General features: G+C 32.8%; 1 protein-coding gene across 1 annotated transcript; it reads left to right on the forward strand.

Annotated features, from left to right (window-relative positions):
* The first annotated feature begins 2320 nt into the window (after positions 1-2320).
* On the forward strand, positions 2321-8356 carry LOC122588474 (KH domain-containing protein At4g18375-like). The gene is made up of 8 exons (XM_043760600.1): positions 2321-2412; positions 4036-4636; positions 4736-5206; positions 5283-5528; positions 5632-5835; positions 6205-6338; positions 6722-6803; positions 7765-8356. Exons 2-8 carry the CDS (start codon positions 4055-4057, stop codon positions 8074-8076), a joined length of 2031 nt encoding a protein of 676 aa, XP_043616535.1. The 5' UTR covers positions 2321-2412; positions 4036-4054; the 3' UTR covers positions 8077-8356.
* The last annotated feature ends 3364 nt before the right edge of the window (positions 8357-11720 follow it).

Consider the following 11720-nt stretch of genomic DNA (forward strand, 5'->3'; position numbering starts at 1 on the left):
TACCATGTTTGGTTATCCGAGGACTACGCGTAAATAGAAATTAACATTTGATCCGAAAATTTACGAGCCGGTTATGAACTCGATCAGAACTGACCCGCCTGAAAAGATAACGTGTTAGATCACGGGTTCGATTTTATTGCTTTGTCGGGTCACGGGTTTGTACTGGCTTGTAAATGCATGTTGGGTATAGGGTCAGGTTAGTTTCGAGTTCAAATTCGGATGCGAGTAAACTACTCTCCGGATTGAAGATATGAATTTTTTGTGATGTATTTAGGATTTTTATTTGTTTAGGATTACATTTTTAAAGTGGTTATCTAATTATTACGTTTGTAAAACACAAATAATATAAAAAAGTTTTTGTATGAAAAAAATGATTATTTGCTATAAAAACGCAGTTTATAAACATGTACATATATACTTTTCAAACACAGTTTTAAAAACGCATAATATTATTTGAAAACACAAAATATGTTATGTAATCACAATAAGAAACACCCATATTAAGAGATAAGATCATTCACTCCAAATTCATCGGTTAAAAAGTGATGGTATGTTGGAGTTGGAGATGGCTTTTGGAGAACAATTTAATTGATGTGATTTCAGATCCCAAAAATAAGAAAGAAGTCAAAAGTCAGTGGATCTAAATTGAATCGGTTAAAAAGTGATGGTATGTTGGAGTTGGAGATGGCTTTTGGAGAACAATTTGATTGATGTGATGTGAATCAAACGCAAACTCTTTATGCCTAGTTCTTTTTTTACTTAATAAATTTAATAATTAAAAACATAATGTAGTCAGTTGAATTTTATTTTATTTTACTTAATAAATAACAATAATTGTTATTTAACTATTTTTTACTTAATACATACATACATTATTTATATATATTCAACCACTTAGACTATCGTTATTCACAACTCAATCCACAACTCAATCCAACGCCATTATTCATTAAAATACTCCTAATTTCTCTTTTTTGCATCTATCCAACCAAAGTAAACTCAATTTCTACACTCACATTAACAATTCAACCAAACTAACTTTTTAATAAATAATTTTTTTAATAATATGTTTCTTTTAAATTGTGAAACAAAAAGTTAGAAACATTTTTTTCTTCAAAAGTCAAGTTATTATCATCATAAATAAAAATAAATTAATTAGATTAAAATTTGTTTTTATATGCAATAAAAGTTTTTTTAATAAATATATAACTGATTTTACATTATTTATAAAAATTAAATTATTTGAAAGGTATAAAGGAATAAAATAGTTATACCTCAAATATGTGCACTCGATAATGTATTGATCTATGAAAATTGCTCAAACATCAGTTGATCAACTCACTTAGTTGGTCAGATGCTATGTTTTTTAATAATATTCTTTCCACTTTATAGCCAACCGACTAAACAAAATGTATCTGATAGGAATAGTTTTGCTACATTCAACACTTGATGACTAAAAAAATGAACATGTTAGTCTTACATGTTTGGAGCCTCGTATGGTTAACGTAATCTATGCCTTATTATTTTTCCTTCATATTACATAACTTGACATACATATCATTTTTTCAACTTCCGATGACTGGCGGTTCAATAACTTTGGGTCTAAAACAAACCTTAAATTGATCTATTGACAACTAAAGCTTATTTTAGAGAGAGAAAAAATAAAAACAAAAAAGTATTACAATTTAATTACTCAGTTAGCAAAAAGTAAATTTGGTTAAGAAAATTTGGTGATGACTTGATAATGTTCAAATGTGTTTTGATTGTAAAAGTCAAACATAAAGTTTATGAAAACTACCTAAATGTCGTTTGAAATATCAAATCAAATTAAACAATCTAATTAAAAGAAGGGAAATGATTAATCCTCTTAAGAAAATAGCCTAAAAAATTTTCTAACTATTGGATGATGACATGTGAAAAAATCATGGGACATAATTAAGAAAGAGAATTAGTAGATACCACATGTAAGGCTTCTTAGAATGTTAGAAGAATTTTAGGATATTTTGTTAAGAGGATTAGTCATTTTTTTAAAAAAATAAAACAAAACAACCTATCGACATCCGTGCCAAATAATTAATGAATAAATTTTTTTATTGAACTGATATCATAGCATGTACATGCATGATTTTTCAAAACGCAAGGTATAATCTATTTTAAAAATCGAGAATTCATTTTGTAATCATAATAACAAACAAGACACAAGTTTTACTTCAAAGAAGCCCAATATTGGTCCATCATGGCCCATTAAACAAACAAAGTAATTTGCCCAAAAAATAAAAGAAAAATAGAAAAGCGGAAATCAATCAAAGGGGGTCAAAAGCCCTAATTATATCCCTTTATTCGATCTTATATTCATCAAAATCTCAATCTGTAGGATTACATATCTTTTGTCTAGACGATTCTTCGTTCCTGGTACGTATATCTATATCTATATATGTATTTATTTATCTATAAATATAATATAATTATATTGCTGATAACTTGATCTGGTTCTTATCTTACTCCCAGTTCTCCTGAATAATAACATCTCACACACATAAATATCTCTTTCTCTGTATATATATATCTATATATCTGTATGTATCTCTCTCTATTTGTATACATATAGATATGATTAATGAATGAGTTATTGAGATCAATTGAAGAATGTTCAATGATGAAATGCATAAAGTTTCTGTGTTGTTTTTGCTAATAATGGTAAAAGTTTGGAATTTTAAATACTTTATTTGTTAAAAGTTTCAATTGTTGATCTATGTTTTGTTTTAAAGTAAAAGATAACCATGTTATATAGTTTGTTTTTGTGGAACTAATTGATTAAATTGGAAGAATCACAAGTTTTGTGTATAGCTAGTTACCTTGTGCGAGGGAGCGGATATGTCTGTAGTTGTGTTTGTACCCGACTCAACCGCCAAAGTTACTTTTTTTTACAAACTAAAACAGTAAAAAGTTGTTTTTTTTTAAAAACATGTTTAAAGTTGTAATCACTAAAGGGAACATGAATTCTGCTATTACAAGTGATGTGTGGCATGTCTTTTGAAATTTCATCGGTTCGGGTATGGTTGGTAAAAATATTTGTAGCTGGATCTTGAAGCTCTTATTTTATTATGTTTGGAACATAAACGGGTTAACTTACACTTGTGATATGGCTTTTTGAGTTTTTTTCTAAAGCTATATCTAAGCAGAGATGTTTTCTTAGTTTATGTTTTTTTTTTCTTTATTATTTTTTTATTTTAAGTTTTAAAGTCTGAAACTTTAAGCTCTAAAAGCCTCATAAAAACCCTTTACAGAACACAATTGTTGTTTTTCTTACGATGGTTTGAAACCACTGCACTTTGAGGGGTTAACGGTATATGGAAAAAAATTGGAACACTGAAAATATAATTTAGCAAGTTGAAGAGTACTATTGAAATCTATTAAAACTATAGTCAGCTATTCTGTTTTTAGCCTGAACAATGGCTCAAAAAGTGTTCAATGTTTTCAATCACAACTAATACTTGCTTTTAGAAGTCCTTCTATGTTTGTATATATATCGTACGTCTTTGCTGTGTATGCATAGGTTACAAAGAAAAAAAGATGTATGTATATTCAGGTTGACTCTCTGACAAAAAGGAAGGCAAGCCAAAGCCTATCAATCACATAGTCGACTTAATCTTATTATGGATTTTCCATTAATTAATACCTTTTTTCATTTTAAACTATATTGCAAATTGTTATGGTAATAGTATCATTTGAAAGGGAAAACCTGCGTTGTTTGTAGCTAAGAGTCACTGACTTACAAAGTATGTGACCTAAGATTGAACAAAATATGTCATGGGCCTCTTTTTGGTCTTCATCACAAATTAATACTGGGGAACAAAACATACATTATGTTCCGATCTCCAATTTTTCTGAAACTTTGCTATTCAATTGACTTCTGGATGACTTAAATTTCTGTATAAAATGTTAAAGTTAGTCTGATCTCTTTCATTTTACCGTAGTTTTTTTTGTATAATATTGATGTAGCTCAGTTTTTTTCTGTTTTTTTTTGCGTTCCAGTTGTAAAGTTAGTGGATCTATGGATGGGAACAGGCGACCCTCCTTCAAGAAACGCCCTAACCCCAATTTTAATAAGGGTGGTAATAAAAGAGGGAAATTTAATGATCAAAATTCAGAAAGCTCCCAGGGTTCAGAGACTGTCTACCGAATTCTTTGTCCGTCTAGAAAAATTGGTAGTGTAATTGGAAAAGGTGGAGGAATTATCAAAGTCTTGCGAGAAGAGACCCAAGCTAAGATTACGGTTGCCGAATCAGTTCCTGGTTCAGACGAAAGAGTAGTTATGGTTTATAGTCCTTCTACAATGCTGCCAGTAAAAAATGACAACAATAATAATCATGAGAATGATGATATGGAGCTGCATTGCGCAGCTCAAGATGCTCTTTTAAGGGTTCATGATAGAATAGTGGACGAAGATATAAAGGATGGTAACGATAATATGGTAGTTGCGCGCCTGCTTGTTCCAAACAATACAGTTGGGTGCCTCTTGGGAAAAAAAGGTGATGTTATCCAGAGGTTAAGGAGTGAAACTGGTGCAAGCATACGTGTTATGCCTACAGATCAGCTTCCTGCGTGTGCAATGAGTACTGATGAGTTAGTGCAGGTAACATTTTAAGCTGTCATGCTAATTATGCAAAAAGGTTATTTTGTAAACTCTTTAAGGCTTCTATACGAATTGCTCTCACTTATTAGTATTGTGCAGATATCAGCCAAACCAGATGTTGCAAAAGGAGCTCTCTATCAAGTGTCTACATTATTGCATCAAAATCCACGCAAAGATAAACCGCCATCAAGAAGCCAAATCAGCGGGGGCCAAGGATTGCATCGTTCTGGCCCCACCTTTGAAAATATGCCTCCAATGAATTTAATGCAATCTGAGCGTGGGCCAAATGCACGTGGTGCACCATCTGCTCCGTGGATGGGTGGATTTGGTAACGAGCCCTCCAGATTTGGACCTAACGGTTATGGTGGTGATATCAGTGCTGCACTTATAGAGGAGACCCCAACTGAGTTTTCAATAAAACTTCTATGCTCTGCAGCTAAAATTGGAGGTGTGATTGGTAAGGGGGGATCCAATGTGAGGCAGTTACAGCAAGACACTGGAACCAACATACATGTGGATGAAGCTTCTAGTGAGTCGGAGGAACGAGTGATCCGTGTATCTTCACTTGAGGTCCGTAACTATTGATTTTGCACTTATGATGGCTAGTTTTGTACTGCCGAGTTAATTTGTGGTGAAATCTTGTCAGGCTTTAACGATCCCAAGGTCACAGACAATTGATGCAGTTCGTTTTCTTCAAGATAAAACGAGTGAACACAATGAAAAAGGGCTAATTACTACAAGACTTCTTATACCATCTAGTAAGGTCGGCTGCATCATTGGACAAGGAGGCCAGGTAATTAATGAGATGAGGAGAAGAACGAAAGCAGATATCCGTGTGTACTCTAAGGAAGAAAAGCCCAAGTGTGCTGGTGAAGATGAAGAGCTTGTGCAGGTGATTTTCTAAGAAGCTGATAGACTGATTGTTCAACATCACGTTTTCTCCCCTAAGTTTTCTTGAATTAGCGACCTACTATTTACAAGTTTTATTTTTTTAGGTGTCTGGGAGTTACAGTGTTGCTAAAGATGCTTTGACTGAGATTGCATCAAGATATAGAGCCAGATGTTTACGAGATATGCAAACTGGAACGGAGCCTGCTCCAGCTTCAGGATACATGCCACGAGGAAACTTAGCTAGTGAAGGACCATCTCCCTCTGGTGTTATAAGAGGTGGTCGCCCAGGGGGCTATGAAACTTTTCAGGTTAGTTTAATGTACCCCTCAATGAAAATTTAAATTTTGTCATTTAATGACGTCTTCACAATTTTGAGCTCATGGAGATCTATTATATGCATTGTGTATGGTGCTTATAGATGCACGCTTGATTAGTATAAGGGTAACAATGAATGGCTTTGACTGGATTGCACTTTAAAAATAACCTAGATTTATACAATCAGATCTGAAATGTGCAGACTAAATCTTTCTTTCATATTTATATTTTGCTTAACCTTTTTGTCATTGCTGTTATGATTGGTAGTCATTTTCTGAAGATACACTAGTCCTCTCCAATTTATGTGTTTCAGAAATGGTTTTTGTTTATGTGGCTTATTTTTTGCGTATATTTTTATGAAGGGTGTTGGAAGACACTTTGAACCTCGTGGTTATCCTGCCCCTCCTCCTAGGGAATATGAACCTCATGGTTATTCTGCCCCTCCTCCTAGGGAATATGAACCTCATGGTTACCCAGTCCCTCCACGTGCCTCTGGGTAACACACTACTTGTTTCATATTGCAATACTGTTAATTAGAGGTGGCATATGGGCGGGTCTTACGGCTTGGGTAGTGCCAATACAAGCAATTCCTTTGTTCAATGAGGATCTGTTTGAACTGGAAACATTTTTTTTTTGTATATTTTAGAATATAACGTAATCAGTATGATTATAATACATTTTTAAAAAACACTTGGGCCTATGGGTGACCCAGTTGACCTCTGATGCATTAGAGATGAAACATAACCCATAGTCTGTTTATTACCAAGTTAGTGGGGGGCTGCCCACCTCCGATGTTAACTATCTAGTTGTGACTTTCATTTTTTTTGTTTACGACTCATGTATTGGTTGCACCAACATATTGTTATGTTTTTATATCAGATATCCCGGTGCTGTGGATATGAAGATGCCAAACAGTGGTCGGGGTTCTGGTATGGGACCTGGAGTTCATAACACTAGTGAGGTCAGTTCTATAACTTTCTAATTGTTTAATCCCAACTCTAACATTCGGATTGACATAATATATAATCAATGAAGTGGTTAAGCTAATCATGGTAAATGATAAAACCCTTATTGCAAAAGTATTCAGGATGAAATCAGGACACTGTTCTGAACTCTGAAGCTCATTACATTATACAAGCATCTATATTTTTATTATTGTCATTCAAGTTTTATCAAGACGGTTAAACTCATAAAAGTTAGTGCAACTTGATTTCGAAATTACAGAAGAAAAATGCTGTACTTTATGGTAGTTTAGGATTCCGTCTGTCCCATTTATATTTTTCCGCGTTATGATTTTTGTCTGTACAAACATTTTGTCATCTTCGTTTATATAGCGATTAATTTTACAGTTTTACACTGTCCAAAAAAAAGTTTTACGGTTTTACTTTAATTAATTTTCCTGCTTTTATAGAAAAAATTGTTAACAATTACGTTTCAAAAGTCAACCTAGTATCAACTATCAGGGTGAAATGGACTTTTATAAACTATAAACCAAGTATTGCATCAACTTCATCTATGCTATCTTAAATTACTACAATATTTATTTTGGTAGACAACAAAAATGGAATGGAGGGTGGATTATAGAAGGTCTATTAACCGTTGTACCTCACTTTATGACCATACCCAGTTCTAAGCTTTCTTCCTTCTAGAGTACAGATGTGATACCATGTTTACTAGGGTTGAACTGGTGAAGTAAACTTTTTATTTTCGAAAAAGCATGGATCAAGGGCATAGACTGTGGTTATTTAATAAAATTTTACTAAAGTGATCATTAGTTCATTACCATGTTTACTCCTTGTCCTGTTAGCCTCACGCCCTCACCACCAACTCTTCTCCCTGTATAAAGTTGGTCAATATCTTGACCATCTCAAAGTCACTCTTTGAAAGAACTATGTAACAGTCATCTTTATTGTGATATGTAGGCTACAGAAACAAGGCTTCAAGATCCATATGCTGTTGGTGCGGAACCTGCTGCGGAGATGCATGGTTCTCAACATTTGAATGCTAGCCATGGTGCTGATGTCTACCAAGGATACACTGGTCCTGGTGGACAAAATCGTCCTCCTCAGGCGCCTTACCATGATAACTACGGTACTCAGCAAGGTCCCTTTCCCGATATGAACCCTTCACACACATCATATAACAGCACCACTACCACCACCACTAGCACCCACCCGCCCTACCCCCCTCAACAAGGCCATTACCCAGAATCTGCTTATCAGTACGGACACTAGACTTTGGGGTATTTTTGGACCATGATTTACCACATTGTTACAAGAATCCCAACTTCGTAACTATTGTCGACTGACTCCTTAGAATGATGATAGAGACAAATGTATGGTTCTGCGAAATCTCGTGGCCTTTTCTTGCCTAGAACTCGAGAGACATATTTTATTGTCCTTGGACAAGTATGAGACCTATGCTTAGGCTCCTTCACATGTTATTTTCTGCCTTATTTTGGATCATGTCCACATAAATTTTCAGACTTATGGGAATCCCTTAAATTTGTGTTCAGAATATTCATCAAGTGAACCTAGGTTGAAATAGTGGTTTATATGAGCTAATGGGCTTAAGCTTGCTTGGCTTATGAAAAAAGTTTTGTCAAGCCTGATTACCTTAGTTCCAGGCTTGGCTTTTATCCAGCCTGAACGTTCAACATTTTTAGTCTTGAGCCATGGCTTGGCTTATATTGGCTTGACATATACTTAAAACACATTTGAGTAGATTTAAATCAGAAGTTCTTTTAAAAAGAAATTGCTACAGTTGCCAAGAAACAAGGCCAGTAGAATAAGTTTGAACCACAATGATTTTTATAGGCCCAGGTAATCAAATACGTTGACTCAGTAGGATTGCCATGCTTTATGATAAACCAGATCATAATTCGTTTTTAGCGTGCTAGTTCATTTATGCGTGCGTGAATTGTTTTCTCCAACACATCTACAAATTGTTGTTTCGGAATGCTCATATATCAGTCTGAGACATTTTTCTTTTACAGTTTTACCTATTTGGAATGGTTAATTTCTCTTGGTGTTCGTACTAGATTGTGTATATATATGACCTTTTTGTTAAATAATCAAAAACTTGCCATAAAAGGGCTATCTCTATATCATTTTTTTCTTGATTTGGAAATATTTTAACTCGTATAACTGTTATAAATTATAACGACATGTTTCATGCTTTATTTAAGTGATCCAAACTTTTGCTTTTTGGAAACTACATCAATATAGAAGTACTTTTGTTTCTCTGTTTGCTTTCAAAGATCAAGTAGCTATGCATCTTATAATTACATGTCAATGTTTTTATGTGAAGTTTATTTGGATGCAAGATATATCCTCAAACCTATGATGATTGTATCCAAATCTATTTTGTCCAGCTTATGAAAAGATACTGAAGTTTCAGCATATCCATTTGTGCTTTCACCGTTGTCATCTTGTATCTCGTCAATTCTATATTACGTGATGTTTGGGCACATAATATGCTACCACCAATTTGCCATCCTAAACCAACTGTTAAACCAATGAATGAGAGATGGAATTTTGAAGTAATGTCTTATTAACAGGTGGTGGTTAAAAAAGTTGCATTATTATTTTTGAAATAACGCGGAGTATGTCAAGTTATAAAACTACATAAACTATCTTAAATTAATCGATTAAAGATATACAATTTGTAATGCTTTAAAGTTATAATAAGTGGGAAAAAAAAAATAGAATATATTCAGATTAAATTATAAAAACAAGAGTTAATTGCATAATTCGACCCTGTGGTTTACCTATTTTCATGGATTACATCCTTGCTCATGAATTTTAGCCAAATAGGTCCAAACTACTCAAATTTGTAGCATATTACATCCTTGTGACTGATGGCGTCAATTTTCCTCCGTTAAGTTAGGTCATGTGCCCCTCACATGAGGGCATTTTCGTCTTTTTTCAATTTGTTCTTCTTCTCCACTTACCTGCTTTAAAACCTAATTTAATCTGATTCTTCTTCGATCAAACATGTTCAACAAAAACAAGAACATATATTTTAACTTTACACAAACACACACATATCTATCATCATCATCGATGTTAAAATCAAAAAATAAATATTTAACAAATCCTTTTACTAGATCTTCATATATAAATCTTCTAGAAATTTATACAAGAGAAAAAAAAATACATATCATCACCATCTCCTTCACATCCAACATTTTATCCTCTACAACCACAATCATAAAAAATAAATTCATCATCAAAATTTTAGAATTATTTACACCAGAAAGTTACATATACGTACAAAAATGAAGCCCAAAGCTTAAAGTTAGTGGTTTCAATCTTCTATTATGAAAAAACACATAAATACAAGACCAGAGATGTAAAACCATGACGGATATGATAAAGATGAAAGCCAGTAAAACCCTTAAAAATCTGAGGTGAGAAAAATGAATACAAGATCCTTCTTATTGTATTATTATTCTCGATCCCTTCAACTGACCTGAGTCACAACTGACCATTCCGCCGCCAACCACCACCGTGTGAATATAGCAACAGCCACTGCCGCCAACAGCCATTGTACAAACTCCGGCCGAAAAAGGTCCTAACACTAATTGTACTTTTAGATTATATATATGTTTAAGATTTGGCTGACTTTGCAATGTTCCGTTTCCTTTTCCTCATCAGTTATTACCATAGTAGTAAAGGAAACTAGAAAGGAAAAATAGGAAAACAAACACTGGGTAATGGATACAATTTAGGCTTTAGAAACGTGAAATAGAAAATTGTTTGTATCTCTATATTCATTTTTTTTGTCTTGATTTGTAAATTTGAAATCTTCATCCTTTTTCAGATCTTGTTGTATCAATAAATTCATATATACAGATCTATCATTTGGGTTTTGTTTGTATATATTTTTATTTTATAATGAAAAATTTAATTTACTTTAATCTGTAATATAAGATGTTATATGTATACATATATGAAAGAAAAAAGGAACACATGTTATGACAAAAAGACTAATTCACCCTCATGTGAGGAGCATGTGATCTAATTTAACGGAAAATATCTGATGCCATCAGCCATAAGGATGTAATGTGCAAAAAATATGAGTAGTTTGGACCTATTTGACTAAAATTCTTGAGCAGGGATGAAATCCATGAAAATGGACAAACCACATGGACGAATCCTGCAATAAAACTATAGTCATTTAGATTTTAAACAAATAAATCACATCTTAACATTCAGATTATTCAAACTCTAACCTCTTACGAAAAACAAAAATATCCTTAGTAGTTTTTTTTTTTTGTTTCTTTTCGGATCTCTTTCTTTCTTCATGATCAAATGTATAGTAATACTTGTTGATGAATTCATCAATCGTATATGGTAAGCTAACTAATGTAAATCAGTTTGAATTATATATAATATATGTGATTTAATATCACCGATTAATAAATAAACTTAATATTTTGAATCATTTTGTTTAGATAAAAAAAAGGTGATGATATCAACTCTCGATAACAAGTTGTATTCAATGCAAACTTGATAAAATCAACCTGCCTAGGCGTAAAATTCACCCTTTTATCACATTTTTTCTTAATAAAAAATGCATCAGTAATAACTTTAAATATTTTGGATAAAAATTCTCTTATGTTGATTTCAATTTAAAATACAAGTTAGAAATTTTCTGAGAGAAAAAAAATAAACGATAGTCATATTTGTCATTTTTAAAATTAATGTTACCCTTCTCACAAATATTCTAATTTGATTTATCAAGTTATCTCCACCATTATGTGACGTAACAATAAAGCGTAAAATATACTAAAAAAAGAAAAGAAATCGATTGTAAAAGTAACTCTCAATATCGTCTTATACAAGTAACTCTCAATATCGTCTTATACGGGTTA

The sequence above is a fragment of the Erigeron canadensis genome, chromosome 2, assembly GCF_010389155.1.
Source record: "Erigeron canadensis isolate Cc75 chromosome 2, C_canadensis_v1, whole genome shotgun sequence".
Taxonomy (NCBI): domain Eukaryota; kingdom Viridiplantae; phylum Streptophyta; class Magnoliopsida; order Asterales; family Asteraceae; genus Erigeron; species Erigeron canadensis.

Coding starts and splice junctions, on each gene's coding strand:
- LOC122588474 (XM_043760600.1), top strand. CDS start 4,055: ATGGATGGGAACAGGCGACCCTCCTTCAAGAAACGCCCTAACCCCAAT. Junction 5,836..6,204: donor GGGGCTATGAAACTTTTCAG/GTTAGTTTAATG, acceptor ATTTTTATGAAG/GGTGTTGGAAGACACTTTGA. Junction 6,339..6,721: donor GTCCCTCCACGTGCCTCTGG/GTAACACACTAC, acceptor TTTTTATATCAG/ATATCCCGGTGCTGTGGATA.